The sequence below is a fragment of the Rhinatrema bivittatum genome, chromosome 8, assembly GCF_901001135.1.
Source record: "Rhinatrema bivittatum chromosome 8, aRhiBiv1.1, whole genome shotgun sequence".
NCBI classification, from domain to species: Eukaryota; Metazoa; Chordata; class Amphibia; order Gymnophiona; family Rhinatrematidae; genus Rhinatrema; species Rhinatrema bivittatum.
The window spans coordinates 28,518,974-28,544,448 of record NC_042622.1 but is presented as its reverse complement, the minus strand read 5'-3'; the positions used below and the strand labels follow the sequence as shown (position 1 = coordinate 28,544,448).

At 46.9% G+C, this 25,475-nt stretch overlaps 1 protein-coding gene across 4 annotated transcripts in view; it reads left to right on the top strand.

Annotated features, from left to right (window-relative positions):
• The first annotated feature begins 3,271 nt into the window (after positions 1–3,271).
• BCAS4 (breast carcinoma amplified sequence 4) overlaps positions 3,272–25,475 on the top strand; it is a 75,520-nt gene continuing 53,316 nt past the window's right edge. The window contains exons 1-4 of one of the 4 annotated variants that reach the window (XM_029613593.1): positions 3,272–3,347; positions 5,429–5,492; positions 12,980–13,051; positions 17,865–17,966. In XM_029613593.1, the coding sequence (XP_029469453.1) occupies positions 5,460–5,492; positions 12,980–13,051; positions 17,865–17,966 (207 nt within the window). In that variant the 5' untranslated portion in view covers positions 3,272–3,347; positions 5,429–5,459. The other 3 variants (XM_029613592.1, XM_029613595.1, XM_029613594.1) reach the window with 3 other exon arrangements.

The following is a 25,475-nucleotide window of genomic DNA, read 5'->3' as shown; positions in this document are numbered from 1 at the left end:
TCTCCATGCACAGGACTAGGCCTTCTGCCTCATTTAATGCAAATCCATGCCATTGTATAAGAAAATCATACAATTGGGGCTTCATTTTTACACAAAAAGGAAGTGGAACTGCAGGGGCTGGAGAGGAGTCGGGGCCAGATGTGAACCCTCTCTCTCACACTCACACTCTCTTTTTACACTTAACATGCTGAGTGGGCACTGGTAGGTGAAGGGGAGCTGGGGCTGCAGGATCACTGGGATGATGAGGAGGGTACAGAGAAGGGGGCTCTTTCTCTCTACCTCCTGCCTCCTCTGTGCCCTGGTGATCCTGATCCCACGTCCCCAGCCCTCTCCCCTGATAAATTCTTGTGTGGTCCTTGTTCCCTCCTCCCCACACAGTGGTTTTAAAGCTCCTAATCTCCTCTCCCTCCTTGGCCAGTAAAGGACAGGCCCCCCTCTTCAAGCCAGAAGCAGCTGGCTCTCCTCTGCTTTGGGGGGTGGGAGCAGATTGCTGTGCAATGTCCGCTGGCCTCAGTCTTCTTAGACAGAGGGGTGGGGCCTGGACATCAAAAGCGTGGCCTGCTTTTTGCCTTCTTGGGAAGAAAGGGAGCAATTCCATGTGCTCACCTCGCTCACTCTCTTCTTTATCTCTCCCTGCCATCCCCCGTCCTTTCTCCACTCCTTCAGATTACTTCACTCACAGCCTGATCATCTCACTCACCTTTCATAGTCCCTCGCAGCACTTTGAACCCCCGACTCACTCTTTCACCCTCTCCCCCCCCTCCCCCAAATAACCCACTGCCTCTCTGATCCCTTCACTCACTCACTCTCCATCCCCTCTCTCATTTCTGCCCCTCCGCCCTACTTCCTCATTCACTTCCTTGGCCTTTTCACCCTCACCAGCCAGCACAGTAGGATAAGCAGGAAACCAACGCAGCCAGGCCTGGCAGAAGCAGTGGGCCTGATGGGCATTCACTCTGCGCCGGCTTTTTTTTTTTTTTTTCCACTTTGGCTGCTGTAGCCTCTTAATTTCTGCCTGGAAATTGCAGAAATTCAAAACCAGCTGGTTGCAAGGTAAGCAACTCCCACGCTCTCTATTCTTCTCTGCTTCCTGCAAGGGCTGGCGGAGGCCATAACTGATCCATGCCGCCTCTGGTGCTGTTCCGTTTCCTCAGGGGGCATCCAGACCAGAAAAAGGGTGGCAGAACCTGTGTGCTCTGGGTGGTTCTGCCAGAACTAAGGCCCCTGGTAATGGACATGGGGGGGGAAAAAAAGGGGGTTGAATGAGCATAAGTTTTTGAAAGTTGTGAGCAGTAGTGCCAACCATCAAGACCAGCGTGGAAGCCTTGACATTTGGCATAAGTGCTCCCACCTTTCAGATTTATGCCTATTCCAACCTTTTCTTTGCCTCTGTTCTTTGCTCTGTGGTGTCTGCTTCAGTGTTACCCCTTCTGGGCCCTGTGGGGTGGGGGAGGGGCTGTTTTCTTCTCTGTGTGCTCCAGGCTTACCCCCCCCACCACCACCTTCCCTTTCCCCTGCAGGCGGCTCAGGGGGACACACACCGCTGCTGCTTTGCCTCTTAAACCTGAAAAGAAGTGCGGGAGCAGAGTACAAACCCCTGCACCCCCTGTAGTTTTGCAGTAACTATAGGCCTGCAGCAGGATCCCTGACAGAGCCAGAGGTTTCTCCAGGAGGCGGGGAGAGGCGAGAGCTGATGAGGGGGGAGTCAGAATTCCACAATAAGCTGGAGGCAGGGTGGGGATTTGTCACGTCCCTCCCCCCAGCGGTGACCCTAATAAGCGCCGGGGCTGGCATTGAACAGAGGCTGCCTGGATTCTAGTGGCCCGTTCTCACCACGTCTTGGGATCTGTTAAGTAGACTCCGCCGGGCACCCAGCCTCCCTTTGATCGTATTCCTGGCAGGGGCTGTGAAAAACACCCTCTTTTGAGGTGGTGGCGGTGGCAGCAGCGACTAAATGGTCAAGCCACTGTTGAACCTCGCTCCATGGGCCTCACTGGAATCTTCTCTCCTAAACAAAAACTTTGCTCTGTGCCCTGGGATCCACTGTCCAAAAGCTGCACTAACTCCGGTGTGAAGCCTGCTGGGCAGGGTAGCGGACGAGGGAGCCCCTGGTGCTGCAGCATCGATGCCGCAGCCTCGAGGACAAACCACCGAGGCCCTACGCGGGGGCAATTGGTGAACGTGCTTTGTAAGCAGGACAGACTGGAGCTTCACCTTTACAGCCGCCTCTCCCGCCAGGTGAGCGTTTGTATTCTGGCGGCGAGCAAGCTTCGGCAGGTCCCTAGGGCAGTGACAATAACGACAATCCAAAAGCATGGGGGGGGGGGGGGGGGTCGGGTTAGGGCAAGCAGCGGATAGCATGGAGGCAGAGACAGACCACGGTCGGGGCAGGCAGCTAGCAAGAGTGGTCAGGTCTGAGCGAGAGGTCAAGATCCGGAGAGCCAGGCCAAAGGTGGACGAAGACACACTGCCCGGCACCAGAACACAGGACTGCTGGGCCCATTGCACTGCATGGCAGAACTGTTGCTGGCCAGGCCAGGGGCCCTTTACTTACAGAGCCTGATAGAGCTGACGTGATTAGGAGGTGCTGCTGAGTTTCCCTGCCCTGGGGGGCTATATTATGTGCGCACACGCATCCGTGCGTGCCTAATGGGGAGGCTGTGGCCTGGCCGAGATGGCAGCATCAGCAGTGGTGGTGTCCTGCTGTGACAGGAGGCCTTCGGCAGCCTTGGACAGCAGCTGGGTGAAGGTGGTGGCTCGCAGGGCAGTCCCGTGAGCCACCAAACGTAACACCAACCCCCCCCCCCCCCCCCGCACAGAGAAGTTAACTGTTCAACACTAGCAAGGGAACAGAGCTTTATAAACATCTACCACAGCACAGAACCCCAGCTCTCTGTGTTGATTCAAGGGGGAAAAGAATTAAGTATATTCCCCCCCCCCCTTTTTTTTTTTTTGTTTTTAACAGGAGATTCAGTGCCATCTGCAAGACCTGCTCTAGGAAAAAGCCCTGTGTCTGCATGTATGCTAAATATTCACCACCAGCTATGTGTGCACGTGCTTGCAGCATCTGTGGCCTCTCCACAGGCATCAGCTTAGAAGTACGAAGTACAAAGTGCAAAGTTGCTTCGGCTTCAGGGGCTCTCCAGCTCCAATTGTGTTAATACTTCACCTGTCACATTCTTATTTTTGATGGCGTACAGTGTTGGTTCAAATCTTAAAAATATGGGTAGATTTAGTTTTCCCAGGGTCTCCGCTCCTTAAAGGGTTAAGAAGGATATTTATTTATAGCCACCTACGTCCTTGAGTTCACATCGCTTTGCGGTATAACCAGAAGGTTTAGCAGAAAGGTAGGGGCGCATACACTTAGGTATTAAATACACCCCGCTGAACTTTCCGCCAGTGCATGCACTGGGCTGTCTCCGAGAGGAGGAAGGGCTCTGATGTCACTCGGCGAGCGGCAGCCTCTCTGCAGGGAGGCCGCGGCGGCGGCAGCAGAAAGCAGACTGCAGGCGAGCAGGGCAGAGGCGGCCACGGAAGGCAGGACCGAAGCACCGGCGCGCGCGCTCTGCACTCCCCGGAGGTCGCGCGCCGACTGCAGCAGTGAGTTCCCCCGAGGGGGGGGGGAGGGGTTATCTGCCGCCGCCGCCCTCGGCATTTCACACTGGAAATTAATTATTAAAAAGAAACTGGGCATAGAAAAATGAACTGGCTGTCAGCTTTTCGCTGTCGGTAAACACTTCGGCGTGCACCTAGATTCTTAGATTATCTGTAGTGATGGCTTTTTTTTTTTTTTTTTTTTTTAATTGTGGCTGAAAAGAGGGAGTGACATGACGGGAGCAGCCGAAAGTCAGAGGGGAATAGGGAGTAAGAATCATCTCCTTTCACAGGCTGCCACTTTGATTTCTGAAACTCCGGGCAAAGACAGGAATCCCCTCAAACTGGGGCAGCAAGGAAAGGCATCCCCCCCCCCCCAAAAAAAAAAAACAAACCCCCCAAAACAAAACCCAGCAGGGAGCAGAGTGGAGACCCTCGTGGAGGAAAGGGCGGGAGACAGTGGGCACAGGTTGCTTGCCTCTTTTCCGATCGTGGGCAGAGGGGGGAAAGGGCAGACCTTCACAGAGGAAAAAGAGAGAAAGCCTGGAGATGGAGAATGGAGGGAGGGAACGAAGGGCGACCGCCGTCGGAAGGGTAAGAAAATGAAAGGAGGAGAGGGCGCTCTGCGGAGGAAGACGACGAGACAGAGGGGGATGACGCCAGCCGAGGAGAGATGGAGAGACACCCGCCCTGGGCAGTGAGGAAAAGAGGCCTTAACGGTGCCGTTTAGGGAAGCACCACGTGTTGAATATTTCCAGAGTTAATCACAAGGCGGAGGAAGAGACCTGTGCTTAGTGGGCTGTGTGGTTTTCACGTTTATCTTGGAAGTCACGGGCCACTTGATTTTTAGCGCTGTAGAGGGTTTGTCCCTTATTTTGATAATGATCTGCTGCAGTGTGACTTATCCTGATGGTTTCCGTTTTTTTTTTTTTGTTTGACTGCTTAATCTGGGGCGGGGGACTAAGCATCCCCTTGGCCCTCCTCCTCCTCACCCTCTGCCCAGTGTAGCAGTATCCCCTGAGGAAGAATCAGTGTTTCCTCCTCCCCAAAAATAAAAATGACCACATACTTCTCTCCCAGCCTCCCCTCCCCTCTCCCTGTCAGTAGCCCATACCCCACTCCCGCCCTGCAGACCTCTTCCTTTTGGGGCAGGGACTGGTGCAAGGCCTGATAGTGGCAGCAGTACTAGATGATAGTTAAGGTGTGTGGGCCAGAGACTGTGCCAGCTTCTGTGGACTCTGCTCACAGGTTTTGCCATCATGTAGAAGCCAGAGAGCAGAGTACTAGTGGGTCTCTGACTAGCTTCCTACATTTTGAGGGGGGGGAATTGCCCCCACCACCATGCACACAGGTTGACTTTAGGATGATGCAAGGCCCAGGGTGAATCAACTGCAGAAGGGCACTGGAAGGCTGAAATTTTAGTGTTGGGGCTGGGGCTGCATTAGCAGTGTGGGGCCTCCTCAAAGGGTGAGGCCCAGGGCACTTGCCCCTCTACATCCCCCCCCCCCCCAAATCTTTCTCAGGGACATCCCTGCAATTTCACTTTCGCCTATAACTCAGTGATTTTGAATCCTGTTTCTCCTTGACTCTTGACCTTCCTCCTTTCTCCAGAATGGGCCAGAGCTATCTTTAGATTCCTCGTTTCTCTAATGTCTGTAAAATACTCCCCCATCATCTCAGCAGTATTATTCAGTATTACTTGCCTGTGCACCCTCTTGCTTCTAAGTTTTGTTTCCTGCCTTTCTCTTGGCTGTTTTCTTGATCTCCTTCCCTAGTCTTCTCTTCCTCTTGGCCTCTGAAATGTTTACAGATATTATACTTTTTCTCTGTTTAGATCGTCTTGAGGTTGGCCTAGATTTGCGAGAATGATGAGCCCAGCGGATGTGCAAGAGAATAAGGTATCAATGCACATGAGCAACATGATCACTTTTTAGCTTGGGGGAGCTGGTGAAAAATATGCCCAATTGTGCAGAAAAGCTAGGTTGTTTACTGTAAACTGGGTTCTCTGTAGACAAGCAGGATGAATTAGCCATAACACATGGATGATGTCATCCAATGGCACCAACTGGATCCACCTCTCTAACTCAGTAAAGTTTCACTAGTGAGCATGGGCAGGAATTCCCACCAGCTCATGCACTACCTAGTGAGCCCCTCAGTCCACTGCAGATTTTAGCTTCAGCTAGGTGGTCAACTCTCCAGGGAGATGAGCAGGTTTTAAGAATGGCTAATTCATCCTGTTGTCTGTGGAGAACCTTATTTACAGTAAGCAAACTCGCTTTCTCCGTCAACAAGCAGAGCTGAATTAGCCATGACACGTGGGGAGTCCCAATCTGAGGGTTGTGTGACAGAGCACTTATTGAATAAGCAACCCATTTCCCTCAAGGAGACTGGACTACTGAGAGAACAGGCTGCACAAAACTGCTTTTCCAAAGTTACTGTAGCTTCTTGATAGACTTTCCGGATAGTAGTAGGACGTGAAGGTGTGAACTGATGACCAAATTGTAACTTTGCAGATATCTTCAATGGAGACAGCTCTTAGGTGAGCAACTGAGACAGCCTTGACAGAGTGTGCAATCTGAAGGCCAGCCAATGCATAACAATGCGAGATACAATCTGCTAGCTAGTTGGACCAAGTACATTTAACAGTAGTCACACCCAGTCAGTTAGGATCTTAGGAAACGAACAGTTTGAGAAGCCTGATGATGTGGTTGAGTTCTCTTCGGGTAGTAGGTCAAGGCCTGTTTACTTTCCAGCGGATGGAGGGCCTTCTCTCCTTTGTGAGCATGTAGTTTTGGAAAGAATGTGGACAAAATATCAGCCTGATTCAAATGAAATGCAGAACCACCTTAAGTAGAAACTTAGGATGGGTGCAGAGCACTAACCTATTGTGAAAATAATGAAGGTATAGAGAGCTGACTGTTCTAGCTGAACTGATGGTGACAAAGAACACAACCTTCCATGTAAGAAACTTCAAGGAAGATGATTCCAACAACTCATAGGGAGGCGTCATCAACTGTGCTAAGACGACATTGAGATCCCATGGTATAGGAGGTTTCTAACCAGAGGCTTTGCATACCTCAGACCCTTCATGAATTTTGATATGAGAGGATTAAGGGACATCTGTTTTACATCCACTTGAGGGTGGAAAGCAGCAATGGCACTAAAAGACGCACTTTGACGATGTACTGAGACCTGATGAGGGGGATGAAGAACAAGTACTGAAACAGATCCTTGGGAGTACAGACTTCAGGGAGCCTGCTTTACACCAAGATGAGAAACTCTTCCATTTAAAGCTATATGCCTTTCTGGTGCAGAGCTTCCTAGCTGAAATCACAACGCCCTCAACCTCCTTGGATAGTAACCATGAGGAAACTATCCTGTGCTCAACATCAATGCCATCAAGTTTAGGGAGGCTCAGCTTGGATGACATAAACAACTTCCTTCCTGTGTTAGTAAAGCTGGGTCAGTTCCCAGAGGAAACGACAGACAGACTTTCAACTTGATGATGTAGGAGAACCACACTAGGCCAAGCCGGGGCAATGAACATAAGGTGAGCCCAGCCTTTAAATACTTTCTGCACAGTGCTCACCACAAACAGAAGCAGTGGAAATGTATACAGTAGATTTGCATCCAATTTTAGTAGAAAAGCATCCAGAATGAATCCGAATTTGCTTTGGAGCAACATTTGTCAACATTCCTGTTGCTTTCTGATGCGAACAACTCGAATGATGGTAGACACCAAAGGTCGAACAGCCTATTTGCCACATCTTGGTCCAGAGGCGATCCGCCAACATAATAGAGACTCAGGGAAGGAAAGTCCCATGAGTGACAGCCCACTCCCAAATTCCTGGCAGAAGGTCCAGGACCCGGTGTCCCCTTGCTTGTTTACATAGAACATTGTCGGTTTGGATCAAAATTCTCTTTCCCTGAGGAAACTGAAATAATTTCAATACATGCCGAATGGCTCATACTTCTAAGAGATTAATCTATATTAGACATTCCATTGCTGAACAGGTTCCCTAAGTTTGGAAGAAGCCTGTATGCACGCCTCACCCTCTGGCGGACGCATCCATTACCATCGTCATCTGATGAAAAGGGGAACCCACATCCAGGACCATTGGTTTTAGCCACCAGTGGAGGGACGTTTTCATTTCTGGGTTTACCCTTATGGGATGCAACAAGGGCTGATGCAACTGGTCTAACTGGAAGCAGAGGTCCTGCTGAAGAGCTGTCATGTTCACGTGAGAGCTCTTCAGCAGGACCTCCTACCATGTGCCCAAGTCAGGACGTGATCTGATGCAACAAGTCCTGGACCGGTGCTCATAGGCAGATTGCCTTTTCTGATAGGAGGAATGCTTTCTCTTCTAAGAAGGCTATCCATGCCTTGATTTTATTTATTTATTTATAAGTTTTTGTGTACCGTCATTCAGTAACTTCCATCATAATGGTTTACAACAAAGGCATAAAATTTCTAGTACATTTCAGTTCCTAAAAACATATATCATCACATTATCAAGACTAATAAATATGCAATATTCCTAAAATGTAATTAAAATGTTAATAGTATATAAATACAATAAAAGCATTTAAATCAATGATAAAAAAATAATAAGTAAAAACATTTTTACTAAAAATTATAAAATGACAGGAAATTAGTGAAATGGGGGGGGGTCTGAGAACTCGTTAAAGGTGATAAAACTAAACTGATAGGTAAAACATTGTTACTAAAATTCATAAAATGACACTGAAATAAGTAATATAGGAGTCTGAAAAACTTATTGTTGAATGAAAAGATGTTAGTTGATTTCAGAAAAGGCCTTCCTGAACAGCCAGGTTTTAGTTTCTTTTTAAAACTTTTTATGTTTTTTGCAGGCGGGTTTCATTCGGTAGTGAGTTCCATAAACTTGCACTCGCTAAAGAAATTGCTCTCTCTCTCACTTGTATTAGTTGTGCAGTTTTTATTGATGCAATAGGTAAGAGTCCTTGATTCATGGATCGCAGATTTCGCAGTGATATGTGTATTTTTATTGCAGTATTGAGCCAGTCTGTTTTTCACCATAACTAATTTTGTGTGTTGTTGTTAAGATTTTGTATTCAATTCCATACTTTATGGGAAGCCAGTGCAGCGATATTAAAACTGGTGTGATGTGGTCATGTTTTTTTGTATCTGTAAGAATTCTTGCTGCTGTATTTTGAAGAATTTGTAATGGGCGAATTGATGTTAATGGAAGTCCTAAAAGCAAGCCATTGCAATAATCAAGATTAGCAAATATTAATAGTTGAAGAACAGTTCTAAAATCATTTAGATCCAGGAGTGGCTTTAATCATTTTAAAATTGCTAATTTGTGATATCCTTCTTTAATTGTTATTGCAATATGCGCTTTACAGTTTAGTTCGTTATCAACAATGAAGCCCAAATCACGGACCTGTTGCATTGGTTGAATTTTTGTTTGTTTATCCTCTAATGTCAATCGAGGTAAAAGTTCATTAGATGATTTTCTTTCTAGCACTATTATTTCAGTTTTGGACGTATTTAAGATGAAAGGTACATAGCAGTTTTTTTGTAAGTGGCTTCGATGGACTCCGTGATTGGGATAAGGATTTGTATGTCATCAGCATAAATAAAGTGCATTAGACCTAGGCCAGTAACCAGATGGCAGAGTGGCAACATATAGATGTAAAATCACATTGCAGAGAGAGCTGAGCCCTGAGGGTCTCCTGTATTAAGTTTTATTTTTTCTGATAATGAGTTATTAATTTTTACCTGGAAGTTTTGATTTGTTAAGTATGAGGAAAACCATTGTATGGTTGTTTTTGCAAGTCCTATTCCTGTTAGTCTTTTTAACAAGATAGAATGATTAACTGATGAACTTGAATCTCTGGGTGAGGACGAGGTTCAACTTGGTGAAATTGACCATGAAACCTAGTGATAGGAGTTGGATTGTCTTCTGCAAGGAGTCTAGCATTCCTGCTTTAGAAGGTCCTGTAACCAGCCAGCCATCCAAGTAAGGAGAAACACAAATATCCTGATGCCAAAGATCTATCACCACTACCACCAGGCATTTCATGTATATTCTTGGAGCTACTGAGAGGTCAAAGGGAGGAGCTGGAGAAGAGACATCCTTCTCCGAGACTATAGGATCATCTCATTGAGAAGCATACACCGGACTCCAGATAGAGGCCTCCTCCTTGGTTATCTGCATTAAGGGTCGTATGATGACCAAAGGCATGATGGAATACATAGTGACTGGAGTTTCCAGACGCAGCTGGAGTGACTCCTGCTGAGTGGTCCAGGCAGTTGACACCGATGGGGCCCTGGAGGGCTTGGGATCCAGAAAGAAGAGGTGAGATAAGGTTGCCAAAAATGAAGAGAGCATCGTTGAAGGGTCCCTGCCAGGGCCTACTGGAGCCAGGGTCACAAATGGTTTCGATGGTTTCAGCTGAGCTCTGGGATCCTCACCGATGTCTTGTGCATCAATGGTGCCAGTTACTGTGTTGATCAATGCGTCGATAACACTGGGGACTGGTGCTTCAACTGTGCCTAAGATTACGGCACTGTTGCCATAGACTGAGTGGAAGTGCCTTTCTTCTTTGGCACTGACTAGCCCCAAAAAGGAGATGAGGCTTGGGAGTGCGTCATGGAGCATACTGGCTTCTACACCTGGAGCTTGCATGCCTTGTTTGTCCATGGGGCTACAGCAGATCTGGAATCTGGTACTGTAGGAGGGGGGCCCTGCCAGAGGAGCCTTTTGTTCAACTTGGCATAGAGGAAGCTTGAGGAGATTCTACTCTGAGAGGAAGAATGACACCGTCTCTTTATAGACCTGTGGGGCTTCTCCATCTTCCAGTCCGGGTTCTGCTGAGATCTAGGTAACATCCATTCACAATTATAGCAATTAGACAAGACATGGTCCAGTCTGAGGAACTTATAGCAGATGTCATGGCCATTGGTGATGGATATCTTGTGGCCAAAGATGCAATCCTTGAAGCCACTGTGTATGACCTTCTTGGACCTGGACATCCCAATATCTTCGGAAGTTTTTTGTTTTTTTTAGTACTAAAAATTGCTGTGGAGCGGTTGCTAAAGCTGCAAGGCTACAAGCAAAAATGAAAAAATACGAGAGCAGATTTTGAAAAAGTTAGAGAGAAAGAGAGAAGGTGCACATCCATGCAGAAGCTCGGACAAAAAGAAAGCCTGAGGGGCTGACGAAGCAGCAGCACACATGGGAACTCCCGCACATGCTCAGTAGTAAAACTTTTTATGGAGTTAAAAAGAAGGGTCTGTTCAGCACTGTCTGATGATGTCACCCACATGTCGTGGATAATTCAACCCTGCTTGTCGACAGAGAATTTCCACTTCTCCTTCTCCCTCTGCTTTCTTAGTGCCTCTGCCCCTGTGATGGTGATTCAGCTTTGGACTCTTCCTGGGAGAAGGAATAGCACTGGAAGGGGCAGTGAGGCTGGCGAAGATTGCACAGAATTTTGGAAGGTTTTGTTTTTTTTTTGCCTAGGACATAACATGGCTGTGGATAGAATTCAGTCCCTTGCTGGCAACCATTGAAAGCAGGATGGACTGCTCGGGTGGCTTTAGTGGCCATGTTCTCTGCAGTCTCGTACAGTGTGTATAGCTGTACCATTATTGTTTCTATGCCCCCCACAAGCTGGTCCCTAAAGATATTTGGAAGGATATTTTCAGACCCCCTTCCCACTCTTCCCCCCCCCCCCCCACCACCACCAGTAGCTTGCTTCCCCTAGAAAGTCCATCAGTGACCAGTGCCGCAGAGATTTCCATACATGGGGGTAGGCAACGTTGAGGGATCGCATAATGAAATCTCCATGCTTAGTTCACCGGGCCTGCACTAGCCTGAAAGCCGGTGCTGCCCTTCTCCCCACTTGGCAGAATGGGCAATTTTTAAAGGTTTGGGGTTTTTTTTCCCTCAGCAGTAAAGTCCAATTTACCCACTGAAAAAAGCCCTTCTAAAAACTGTCCCCTTATTGCACATGACAAACTCTTCCAGAAGGCTGGTCTTAAACATCCGATGGATTCTCAAGACCATGGTTGTGATATCTTATATTGAAAGCTTCTGCACTATAACCTCTTTGGGGGGGCAGCATCCGGTTATTCCTCTTTCTCCTTTTTAATTCCAGCTCAGTTGGAACCAGTGCTGGGATCCTGGCACCATGAGGCTGCAGGCTCCATCCCCCCACTGCTGACCCTAATGGACAGCCGTGCGCTCCTCCATCTGTGCTCCAACATCTTGCTGGCCTATCAGAGCACCTCATACTCCAGCCCAGCCTCCTCTCCATCAGAGAGCTGCATGCACCCTCTGCGGCGCTCCCATCACCTTGCTGACGCTAGGAGCGAGCTGCATGCTCCATGCCTGCTCTGGGCCTATTGGATATCTATCTATCTGTCCTCGCTGGTCTCGTTGGAGAGCTGCAGGCTTGATTTAAGGACCTCGGTTGTGAACTCTTTGTGCCCGGACTGGGTCTGTGGGAAGAAAAGCTTTGATGCGTCGGTCGGTCCCAGCGTCCCTATGTAGACCAACCACACCGTGTGTCTTGCTCCATCGCCTTACGTCCTTGCTTTTCTGCTCCTATCCAATTTCTAGAAAGTGTTAGGAAAAAAAAAGAGGACGCGTGTCCACTTTGTGCCATGAAGTATCACATTCCATTTTTGAGGTGTCCGCACACCTCCTCTTCTGTTTTACCATGTCTGACGGAGCGGGTGAACGGGGGGTGCTGTGGCTGGGGTCTGCTGCAAGGAATGTTGTCATCCTAGACCCAGGGCCTGAGAGGTCTGTACGGAAATCCTGAGGTAAAAGGGAGCGGACTGTGTTAGCCCCTCTAGCATAAAGGTAGTTAAAAGACCACCAAGAAACGAGCTGGGTAAAGATTTATTCCTTGTTGCTAGATTAAAGGGAGGGGGGGGGGGGGTCTCTTCTCAAGCAAGAGCTTCCAGCTTCAAACGTTTCGTAGCCTTATTGTCTTTACACAACCCCTTGGGTTGGCTTTCGCTTTGCATGCAAGTCCGTTGCTGTATCCAGAGTTCGAAGAAATGTTACTAGAAGCAGCAAAGTTCGAGGAAAAACTATGGCCGGCCGCTCAAACATTCTTGGCTGGGAGTCTGTAAGTTTAAAATTTCTGAAATACTGTAATACTTGAAATAAAAAAAAAAATACCCATCTGTTTCCTGGCATGCAAATGAATTGGAAAAACAGATCGGTATAGACTCTCTCTCTGATTCAGGTGCCGAATGCAGGTTTTTTATGTTTTTTTCTGTTAAGCCTTTTTGCACAAGTGCCTTGGAAATAGTAATCTGATTAAAATCTGTGTCCCGCGGAGAGCTTTGCCTGAAACAGAAACTGTGGGTTTTTCTCCTCAGGTGGAAGAAGTGGAGGAAGCTATTCAGGAAATGCTAGCGAGGCTGGACGAATTCTGTGGCGTGATGGATGTGGTATGTAAAGGGGTGGTGGGGGGGGATGAAGCCCGTTTCTGCTCTCCCTGCACTTTCAGGCAGAGCTCTGTAGGTGACGTGCTCTTCGTAGTTTTGAAGCTGGGCGGGGAGGGAGGGAGGGTAGCACGGAGCCGGGCTGAGTCGGCCATCTTGACTGCTCTTCCCCCTCTTGAGATACTTGTGCTGCATCGGCAGTGCTGGTTGAGCCCACAGGGTGGCAGTAGGCTACGCTGATACTCGGTGGTTGTAAGGGGATGGGATGTGAATGCTGCAGTATTAATTGCTCCCTGGGCCAGCAGAAAGCGTGGTGCAAAAAAAAAACCCAAAAACCCCAAAACCTAGTGTTCCGCACTTAACTCTTCGATTCAGGGGTTGCCTGCTTACCGGAAGGGCAAAAACGAGTGATGGGTTATGCATCCCCTTTGGCTAAAGTATTCTGTAGTTATTAGAGAAATGTTAACAGAGCCCACAGAGTTTCGCCTGGGGTTTTGGCACACTTTCGCATAGCGCTAGAGATTTTTGTCAAAAGGATGCGTTCCCACCTTTAGCTCACTGGAAGCGAAAACACAAATGACGTAGCTGAGGTCTAGCGTGGTACGGCTGTGGTACTGGTGCGAGTGAGGTTGTGGGAGATCCCGTGAGGGCCCCCACACTACACTCGCAGCTCAGCACCTTTGGAAGGGTTTGGATAACTGGAGTTGGTGGATGATGTAACATCGGGGTCTCAGTGTGGCACCTTTGTAATGTGCTGCGCGGAACAGGAGTATTGATGGCTCACGACTGTGGAGGATTTTCCTGCTGGCCGCAGGATTATCTCTCCCTCGCTGAGGACGTGGATCTTTGCTAAGAAAACTCTGCAGACAGAATGCGTTTTCTGGCATCCAGGGTTAATTTGCAAGCCTTCTAATACTTTCCTTTTAGTTTTCTAATTAGCTGAAGTTACCAGGTATCTTCCCAGATCAAATGTAATTACCAGATTGCTTGGAAATCACTGTACTGTACACAGCAGACACAGTATGGCTTGAATCAGCTGGAGTCTGTCTTGCTTGTTCCTGTCACTCTGCAGATCATTTTGTTGCAGCTTTTCTCAGGTCATTTTAGCCCTTTGCTGTGGAGGATCCTCCAAAAGTCCCTGTTGAACATATTAGACCCATTTTAGATTATCACATTGCAGAATAGGGAGATTACGGGTGTCGCTCCACCTTTCTGGCCTAGCGGCTCTTCCGCGTTCTAAAGAATTCCTGCACTTCATCTTTAACTGCTTCCGTGCTTTGGTTTATAGCTTTAAGGGCTGCTCGCCGTCTGTAATCCTGCTGGCTTTTTGCTTCCTGGGCCTCTCGCACATCTTGTGCACATCTCTCGTCGTTGAGAATTCTGTTTATCCTTTGCATAGTGTCAATCTGTGTGCACATTACTGGGCAAGGATTTACAGGTTAACCGGGTCCCTTCACCAAAGGGCTTACTTGAGTAGGGGAGGTTAAATGTCTTGTTCCCCATCACACGAGTAGGGAGTAGTTCTGATCTGTAGCCTGAGCATCCGTTGTGCTGCCTAACTAGGGCCCAGCCCTGTGAGCAGTGATAATTATACAGTTTAATGACCTTTTACCTTCCTCTTCCTGAAAGCCTTTTGCTTTGCAAAAATCATATTCTGCAATTGCCTTTGCGGTGCTGTCTATATGTCAAAACATAATGAGCACAGTATACACCAGACTCATCCCCTGCTGAGGACAACATTATTGGTTGTGAGTGTTTCTTGTTTCCCTTTGGGGGTCTGAGTTAGTCTAAACCTCTTCAAGTGTAAGATATGTGTCCAGCTGTGACGTAGAAAAAAAGGAGCAATCAGGTCAGTCTGACTGCATTTATAACAAGGGCCCTGAAGTCTGGTGCTTAAGGGCCACAATCCTGTCGGGTTTTCAGGATATCCAACATGAATGTGCATGAGGTGAATTGGCCTACAGTCAAGGCAGTGCATGCAGATAGATCTCACGCATATTCATGCTGGAAATTCTGACAGCTTGACTTGTTTCTGGCTCTTGAGGACTGAATTTGTGTACCTCTGATTTACAGCATAACATCAGGGATATATCTTAGCTTTGAATGAGTTAATTGGAAAGTTGTGAACAAAATACAGGACAATAATCACTTATTTAGAGTGCCATCAGTGACCACAGCACTGTGCAAGACAGTTCTTTTTATTGCTGTTACTTATCTATAATGGATATTTCCTTAAAAATAAAGAATATATATCCCAAACTGCATATGTTTAATTAGCATATGTTTTTATCTAATTATGTGATAGAATATTGAGTCATTGGTATGTGAAGAAAACAACTTTCTATTTACTAGATTATCAGATTCTGTGCACACAATCCAAAAAAAAGGCATCGGATGAGGCACTAGCAAATTAAATTTGTCAGATCTGAAAAATTGTACCTTGAGCTGCAGTTAACATTGAGCTGCCATGCATGCAGGTGGAAGTGACTGTTCCCTCTGGTAGGCTGTTTAATAATGGATGGGAGGGGGAGGGAGGGCAGCGTGCGAGTCAGCAGGGGCAGCACTAGTACAGGCAGTGCTTCACTCTGGCTGCCATCTTGGAAGGCATTCCTCTCTCCCGGTTGGAACATGGAGGACGGTCGCTATTCCTCCACTTGCCACTAGTGGGGGTGTTTGTGCACCAAGCTGTTAGCCTGCTACCGGGGAAGCTCATAGCTCAGCTTCTGCTACGGCTGAGTTTCCAGCTGAAGTGCACAATTCTCACGACGCCCCCGTGGCTTCCCACTGCAGTGCAGTGAGGAGAATGGAGCATGCTGGTGAGGGAGCCTCCTGCCAGGCTGAAGGAACACTAGACTGGGGCTTTGTTATGAAGCCTGCTTACCTGCATTCCCCTTACATTCTAAACGCAGAAGGAGATCATGTAAAAAGCATGTCCTGTCCAGAAGCAATAGTGTACGTATGTGTGTGTGTGTGTGTTTGTGTTCACTTTGTTCCATGCAACCATGTGTCTCGTCTTTCAACAGCATGACGACGCAGGGAAAAGCTGGTTTTCATTTGCTTGGTGAATGCATGACAAAGGTTTTTCTGGCCGTATTTTTGCTCTGGTGGAATCCAGCACCCGGAGATCTACTCCCTTCAAATATGCGCCGTTCAGTATTTCTTTTTTAAGAGAAAGTTTAATTCAAAAGAATTTTATTCTGGGGGCCTGGCATGTGGCAGGAACTGTTCTCCGCCCTCTCCTGCAAAGTTTCTCGCTCTCCAGGGGCACTTCCCTGGCAGGCCCAGCTGGGAGAAAAGAACCCAGAAGGAATCCAACCCCCAAACTACTGATTACAATGCACTGCGATTCAAACATTTGACATTATTTGTTTCCTCCTTGGAATGGGCTGTCCTGCATTGTAACACTACACATCAGACCATTTCATCCAAACTCATTTTACACTATCAGCCGAGGGAACGTGACCTAACGAATGTTGGCAGATAAAGACCACCTGGCTCATCCAGCCTGCCCAGGCTATTCTGGTTCCGCTCATCGCCCTGCCTTCTCCCTAGCACTACTGTCTGGGCTAAAGGAGAGAGGTTTTAGAGCTAGAGGCAAGCAGTGTTAATATGCTAAAAATGATTAGTTTTGTTTCCCAAACTGTAAGCATAGAAACTCAGTACGCCGCGTTACGAAACGCGCTAAGTTTCCACATAGTAGCTGCGCTCTCTGTGGCCGGTTGTCCACATGCTCACACGCACACCTCTTACCTCTGGCTTTCCACCCGTTCTCTAAACTGAAAGTACCTGCGATAGCCACGGGTAGGGAGGGAGCGCGTACGGTCGCTCGCACCTGCGGGGGTGGAATAGCGCTGGAAAAGTCCGCACGTGGGTTCAAAAACGCCATCACCGTGTGCGCTTTTCCCGCCCCCTCCCCCTGACCTAAACGCGCTCCCGCAAACCCTTCCTTCTCAGCGCCACTAGAACTGCACACGTGGAGGAGCAATGCTCGGGACTGCTGGCAGCATTTTTAGGGGGAGCCATTTTCAGAGAACCCCCCCCCCCCAGCTTATGCAAGTGAATCACCTTTGGCCTCCCTGGGCTTATTTAAGCTGCATCGCTGCGGCTTGCATTTGGCAAGAGAGTATGTGTGTGGGTGAGAGTATGTGTGTGGGTGAGAGTATGTGTGTGGGTGAGAGTATGTGTGTGGGTGAGAGTATGTGTGTGGGTGGATGTGTGTGGGTGAGAGTATGTGTGTGGGTGGGTGTGGGGGTGGGTGTGGGTGGGTGTGTGGGTGGGTGTGTGTGGGTGAGAGTGTGTGTGTGGGTGAGAGTGTGTGGGTGTGGGTGGGTGTGTGTGGGTGAGAGTATGTGTGTGGGTGTGCGTGTGTGCGCGCGCTCACTCAAGGCCTTTGCTGTCCTGGTGCAGTGCAATGCTGTTTGCTCCTCTGGGCTTTTACTCCCTCCCTTATTCCCTGGTCTTCGTCCCCTTTTCTCCCCAGAGGTCCTCGTGCCCCATCGGCTCTGGGGAAATTTGCCAGACCACGGGCTGGTGAGGGCCACCTTCCCTCCCTCTCCAGGCCTCAGCTTCACAGCGTGCTGAGGTCCGATCAGCCGCAACAGGTGGGGAATCCGAACCCAGGCGTGTAGTACCAGGTTCTGAACCAGGGGGCCTGCTTCTATCTCTGTTTCCAGGGGGGTCTTCTGTTTACTTTCTGGTTTTTTTTTTTTATTTAGTTTGTAACTTCTTTATCACTTCTGGTAGTTTATTTTGCAGGTGTCTATCTTGGTTTTTTTTTTTTGGCAAAATGTAATTGCCTGACTGCTTTTCTTTCATACAGATCAGAAACCAGACGTCCCAGCTCCTAGGAGAAGAGAGTCCAGAAATTCAAGCCAAGATAGCAGAAATCCGCAGCATATATACCAGAGTGGATAAATTAGAGGTTTGTCACTTGATGAAATTGTTGAAGGGTTTTTATTTGTTATTTTTTTATTTTTTTATTGCTCCCTAGCAAGCCTTGGCCACTGGCTTAACTCGCAAGAAAGATAAGCCTTTAAGACAGTGCCCCTCCATGCCCAGTCAGGTGTTGGAGGGGGGAGGCACCTAGATTCCATGTAATATCCTGATACTCAAATAAATAATACTATTTAGAGGTTGGTGCAATGTACACAGCACTGCACAAGATAATTTGCATGGTCGTGGGGTCCCTTGTTGCACAATTTCATTTTGAGCAGCTGCTGGTTAAGTCACTTGCTTGAAAGAAGCTCAGAAAATGGGGAATCGAGGAATCTGACTTTATTTGCAGTGACCACAGGGGTGGGCTCCAGCCGCAGAGCTGGGGTCGGGGGCCCCCCTGATACCATCACTACTGCAGGGCTTCAAAACCCCCACCCTCACTGCCTCTCTTCAGAAAGCAACACAAGCTGGGATAGCCTGGTACTGTTGGTAGGCAGGACTCATTAGAGCGCGCAGGTCGTCCCGTGCAAACGTGAAATAAACAGAGTGTATGAACTGCGGGGTCGGTAATTCAGCTGTTAGCCAGATAAACATATCCACTTAACCTGGCTGGGATATTCAGCTGCACAGCCGTGCCGCTAAGTATATCCAGCTGTCTAATATCTAGCCAGATACAGTAACCGTAATGACGACAGAAAAAGGACCAAATGGTCCATCCAGTCTGCCCAGCAACTGCCGCTCCGTGCAGGCTACCCCCATATTTCTCTTAAGGTTAGTAACTGCCACTCCGTGCAGTTATCCCCAAGTTTTATGACAACCCATAAAAAATTGCAGCTCGCAACATTGTTTTACTGGGTGAGGAGCCTTCTTGAAAATTCCCTTCTGGACTTGGCCGTAGAAGCAGTCCTGTGCTTTTTCCCTTATGTCTGCGTATCAGTACCCCAGACCGTAGAAGTCTGTGCCCTCTTGGTGGTTGTTGACTGAATCCAATTCCCCTTTTCCCCTGCCATTGAAGTGGGGAGCAATGTGGCAGTTGCATTAAAAGCATCAGAGCTTATTGGTGAAGGGTAGTAATCTCCAAGCCTTCTGCTAAGGGTAGTAAACGTCGCACTAGCAAAGCTACCTCCTTGCTTGCATTTTTTCAAAAGTTAGCTCATGTCTTACATTAGACCTTAGCATGGGCGATTGCCATGGTAGGAGGCTTAACCTGTAGACCTGCTATTCTTCTAACTGATCTGGCTTAATCGCCTAACTTATCCAGAAAGGTAGCTCCACTCCAGAATGTCCCCATCCCGTCCCTCACTTATCCAACTATTTAGCCAGATAAATAATTATCCAGCCGTGTGGCGACTGCTGAATATGGCCAGTCATTGAAATGGTGCCACTTAGGCCGAACTTACCTGGCTACGTGGCGCTGAATGCCTGGCGCTTTGTTTCCTTGACGTCTTTCAGAACACTGTTAGGAAATGCAGGAAGTTATGTAATACAAGGGCAGTAGTACAACGTCACATTTCCTATTTCTCCTCTTAAACTCGCAGTGGGTCGTTGCCTTCCCAGCCGTCCTCCATATAGACTGGCGATCTTTAGTGGACCCAGGATTGGATGTGAAGCACTGTCTCCACCCACTCTGGTGGGCCAGTTGCGGTAATCACGGTAGTGACAGCCAGCTTCCCTCCCTGGCATATGCCCAACCAGCATACCTGGTAACTTTTGATTTCCAGTCCCCCTGAGATTGTTGCAGAGGGGGGGTTACATGCCAGCAGTAGCATGTGTACCCACGTTCTCTCTCCCTCTCATTCATCCCCAGACGCTCCTGCACATGCACACTCACTCAGTTCTCCTGCTGTTGCATAGCCGCACTCATCTCAGTAACAGCAAATCGAACGCCCTCCACTGCCAAACACTTTGTGAAGTAACACAAACCCCTGCAAAAAAAAAAAAAAAAATTAGAAAAGACACTAGAATCTTGCCATAACATACCACTAACTCTCAGGACTCAAACAGCAGCAAGTTTATCTGTAAAAAGGCAGCAATGCAAATATTATACCAGGCCCCAGAACCTAATACACCACTTAAGACATTGCCATACTGGATCAGACCAAGGATCCATCAAGCCCAGCATCCTGTTTCCAGCAGTGGCCAATCCAGGCCACAAGAACCTGGCAAGTACCCAAACAATAAATAAATCGCAAGCTACTATTGTTTATTGATTAATAGCAGTTTATGGACTTCTCTAGGAACATATCCAAACCTCTTTTTAAACCCAGTTACACTAACTTCCATAACCACATCCTCCGGCAGTGAATTCCAGAGCTTAATTATGTGTTGAGTGAGAGAGAATTTTCTCTGATTTGTTTAAATGAGCTACTTGCTAACTTCATGGCGTGCCCCCTAGTCTTTTTATTGTCTGAGAGAGTAAATAACTGATTTACATTTGCCTGTTCAAGTCCTTTCATGATTTTGTAAACCTCTATCATATTCCCCCTTAGCCATCTCTTCTCCAAGCTGAACAGCCCTAACCTCTTTAGTCTTTTCTCATAGGGGAGTTGTTCCATTCCCCTTATCATTTTGGTAGCCCTTCTCTGTACTTTCTCCAGTGCAACTATATCTTTTTTGAGATGTGGTGACCAGAATTGCACAAAGTATTCATGGCGTGATACAGAGGCATTATGACATTCTCCATTTTATTCACTATTCCCTTCCTGATAATTCCTAACAATATGTTTGCTTTTTTGACTGCCGCAGCACACTGAGCCAATGATTTCAATGTATTACCACTGTGACGCCTAGATCTCTTTCCTGGGTGGTAGCTCCTAATTTGGAGCCTAACATCATGTAACTATAGCAAGGGTTATTTTTTTCCTATATGCATCAACTTACACTTTTCCAAATTAAATTTCATCTGCTATTTGTATGACTAATCTTCCAGCCTTACAAGGTCCTCTTGCAATTTATCACAATCCTTTTGAGATTTAACTGCTCTGCATAATTTTGTGTCATTTGCAAATTTGATCACCTCACTCCTTGTACCCCTGTCCAGATCATTTATAAATATATTAAAAAGCACCGATCCAAGTACAGATCCCTGAGACACTCCACTGTTTACCTTTTCCACTGAGAATATTGACCATTTAATCCTACTCTGTTTCCTGTCTTTTAACCAGTTTGTAATCCATGAAAGGACATTGCCACCTATCCCATGACTTTTTAGTTTTCTTAGAAGCCTCTCATGAGGAACTTTGCAAACGCCTTCTGAAAATCCAAATACATGACATCTACCGGTTCACCTTTATCCACATGTTTATTCATCTCTTCAAAAAAATGTAGGAGATTTGTGAGGCAAGACTTCCCTTGAGTAAATCTAAGCTAGCTGAGTCCCGTTAAACCATGTCTATCTAAATGTTCTGTAATTTTATTCTTTATAACAGTTTCCACGATTTTTCCCAGTACTAAAGTCAGGCTCACCGGTCTATAGTTTCCTGGATCACCCCGGAGCCCTTTTTAAATATCAGGGTTACATTGGCCACCTTCCAATCTTCAGGTACAATGGATGATTTCAATGGTAGGTTACAAATTAAGTGTAATAGGTCTGAAATTTCATTTTTTAGTTCCTTCAGAACTCTGGGGTGTATACCATCCAGTCCAGGTGATTTACTACTCTTCAGTTTGTCAATCTGGCCTACTACATCTTACAGGCCCACCGTGATTTGATTCGGTTCATCTGAATCTTCACCATTGAAAACTGTTTCCGGAACAGGTATCTCCCCAACATCCTCTTAAGAAAACACAAAAGCAAAGAATTTAAGTCTTTCCACAATGGCTTTATCTTCCCTAAGTGCCCCTTTAACCCCTCTATCTAATGGTCCAACCAACTCCTTCACAGGCTTTCTGCTTCAAATATATTTTAAAAGGGTTTTATTATGAGTTTTTGCCTGTACGGCCAACTTCTTTTCAAATTCTCTCTTAGCCTGTCTTATCAATGTCTTACATTTAACTTGTCAATGCTTATGCTTTATATTATTTTCTTCTGATGGAACCTTCTTCCAATTTTTGAATGAAGATCTTTTGGCTAAAATAGCCTCTTTCACCTCACCTTTTGACCATGCCGGCAATCGTTTGGCCTTCCTTCCACCTTTCTTAATGCATGAAATATATCTGGACTGCACTTCTAAGATGGTATTTTTTAATAGTGTCCATGTCTGTTGCACACTCTTAACCTTTATAGCAGCACCTTTCATTTTTCTTTTTCTTTTTTTTTTTTTTTACTATTTTTCTCATTTTATCAAAGTTTCCCTTTTGAAAGTTTAGCACGAGAGCCGTGGATTTGCTTACTGACTCCATTCCAGTCATTAATTCAAATTTGATCATATTATGATCACTATTGCCAAGCGACCCTACCACCGTTACCTGTCTCACCAAATCCTGTCCTCCACTGAGAATTAGATCTAAAATTGTTCCCTCTCTTATCGGTTCCTGATGCAATTGCTCCATAAAACTGTCGTTTATTCCATCCAGAAACTTTATCTCTCTAGCATGTCCCGATGATACATTTGCCCAGTCAATATTTGGGGTAATTGAAATCTCCCATTATTACTGCACTACCAATTTGGTTAGCTTCCCTAATTTCTCTTAGCATTTCACTGTCCATCTCACCATCTTGATCAGGTGGACGGTAGTAAACTCCTATCACTATAGTCTTCCCCGACACACAAGGGATTTCTACCCATAAAGATTCAATTATGCATTTAGTCTCAAGCAGGATGTTTATCCTGTTGGACTCTAAGTCATCCTGGACATAAAGCACCACACCACCTCTCGGGTGCTCCTCTCTGTTATTGTGATATAATTTGTACCCCGGTATAGCACTGTCCCATTGGTTATCCTCTTTCCACCATGTCTCTGAGATGCCAATTAAGTCTATGTCATCATTCACTGCTATACATTCTAATTCTCCCATCTTACTTCTTAGACCTCTGGCATTGGCATACAAACACTTCAAAGTGTGTGCTTTTCAGGTGACAGGGATACATTGGAATCTTTTAGCTCAAGTGATTCTTTACATATAGGTACTTGGACTACTTTTCTTATTATTGGAATCTCTCTGTTGGGATGCCCTTACTCTAATGCTTCATTAGTATCCTTCGAAGATACCTTCTCCACCTACTGGGGAAACAGAAAAGCTGTACTGCTACGAACCCCTACAGAGAAACTACATGCAAGCAGAAATAGTGCTACAGTCCTGCACATAGAACACAGACAGACCCTTACCTGATACAGAATAAGGGAAGCAGAAATAGTGCTACAGTCCTACACATAGAACACAGACAGACCCTTATCTGATACAGAATAAGGGAAGCAGAAATAGTGCTACAGTCCTGCACATAGAACACAGACAGACCCTTACCTGATACAGAATAAGGGAAGCAGAAATAGTGCTACAGTCCTGCACATAGAACACAGACAGACCCTTACCTGATACAGAATAAGGGAAGCAGAAATAGTGCTACAGTCCTACACATAGAACACAGACAGACCCTTACCTGATACAGAATAAGGGAAGCAGAAATAGTGCTACAGTCCTGCACATAGAACACAGACAGACCCTTACCTGATACAGAATAAGGGAAACAGAAATAGTGCTACAGTCCTGCACATGGAACACAGGCAGACCCTTACCTGATACAGAATAAGGGAAGCAGAAATAGTGCTACAGTCCTACACCTAGAACACAGACAGACCCTTACCTGATACAGAATAAGTGAAGCAGAAATAGTGCTACAGTCCTACACATAGAACACAGACAGACCCTTACCTGATACAGAATAAGTGAAGCAGAAATAGTGCACCTCAGAATCACGCGCAGAACACAGATCAAACCTTACCAAATACAGAATAAGGGACTACAAACTAGAAACAGAAACATGCAGACAAAACTGAAATGGAATCCAGAGAAACCAGCTCTGAACAGTGGAATACTGAAGAAGAGCAAAATACAAATCTATAATGCACATTCCCAAAGATGGCCTATGCCAATTAGTAAACCTCAAAATAATTTTATTTTCTTTTTCACCTTTGTTGTCTGATCTTATTTTTCTAATTTATTGGTCCTGCTCTCTTTTTTTCCACATTTCCCTTCTTCGTCTCTTTTCCTAATTCCTTTTTCAGGGTCTCTTCCCCCCCCCCCCCCCTTTCTATTTCTTCTCTCTCTCCCTGTCTTTTCCCTTCCTCCCTCAAACAGACACACACAGGCTCTTGCTCGCTCTTACACACTTGCATACACTCTTACACTCTTACATTCATATACGCACACACATAAGCTCTCACTTTCACATGCTGTCTCTCTTTCATACACACAGGCTATTTCTCACACACACACACACACACACACACACACTCTCTATCACTCACTCACTCACTCTCACTTGCTGTCTTTGTTATAACCCACTGCCCTCAGGCGCTGCCTCCTATTGGCAGGACGTCATCGATACATGCCTTAGGTGTGTGCGTGCTTAAGTATGCGCATGATATATGCGCTTGGGCAGGAACCAGCAGGAATCACCCCTTGGATAACGTCCCCCGCATTCAGTATTTTACGCCCACTCCTCCTGGTGCCCCTTGCCTCGGCAACAGGTCTCCTGCCTCTCAGCGCATATTGCTAGTCTCCCTGCCTGTTTTTATTTTTGTCTCCTGGTCTGCCTGTGTTCCTGCTCCTGGGCTGTGCAGGTGTGTCCTGGTTTGGCTCCTGCCTTTTCCATTCCTGCCCTGCTTCTTCTCTCTCTCTCTTTCCCTTGGCTTGATTCCCCGGACTGGTCTCTGCTTAGTTCTGATCCTCCTGACTGCTTCCTGGACCTGATCCTCTGCTTTGGACCCGACATTTGCTGTATGCTGCCTGCCCCAAACCTTGGCTTGTCTACTGGCGTTCATTGTCTGCCGCCTGCCCCGACTTTCATTTGATTTTAGACTCTAGCACTCTCAACTACCTCTGGGACCCTCGTAAGACCTGCAGGCCATCAGAACCCAAGGGCTCATGCTGCGGGGGAAATGGTTGGTATAGGTGAAGCTCCTATCAGTCCCACCTCAGGGTACGTCCACCTGCTGCTAGCTTGGGCCAGACAGGCTTCCCATCCGACGACAGCAGCCACCTCTCAGCATAAGGTCCACTTTACCTAACAGGCTTTCATACACACACACACACACACACACACACTCTCTCTCACTCTCAATGCTGTCTGTCTCTTTCTCTCGCTCACACACACACACACGTTCTTTCTCTCTCACCTGCTGTCTGTCTCTTTCTCTCGCTCACACACACACACGTTCTTTCTCTCTCACATGCTGTCTGTCTCTTTCTCTCGCTCACACACACACACACGTTCTTTCTCTCTCACATGCTGTCTCTTTCTCTCGCTCACACACACACACTCGTTCTTTCTCTCTCACATGCTGTCTGTCTCTTTCTCTCGCTCACACACACACACTCGTTCTTTCTCTCTCA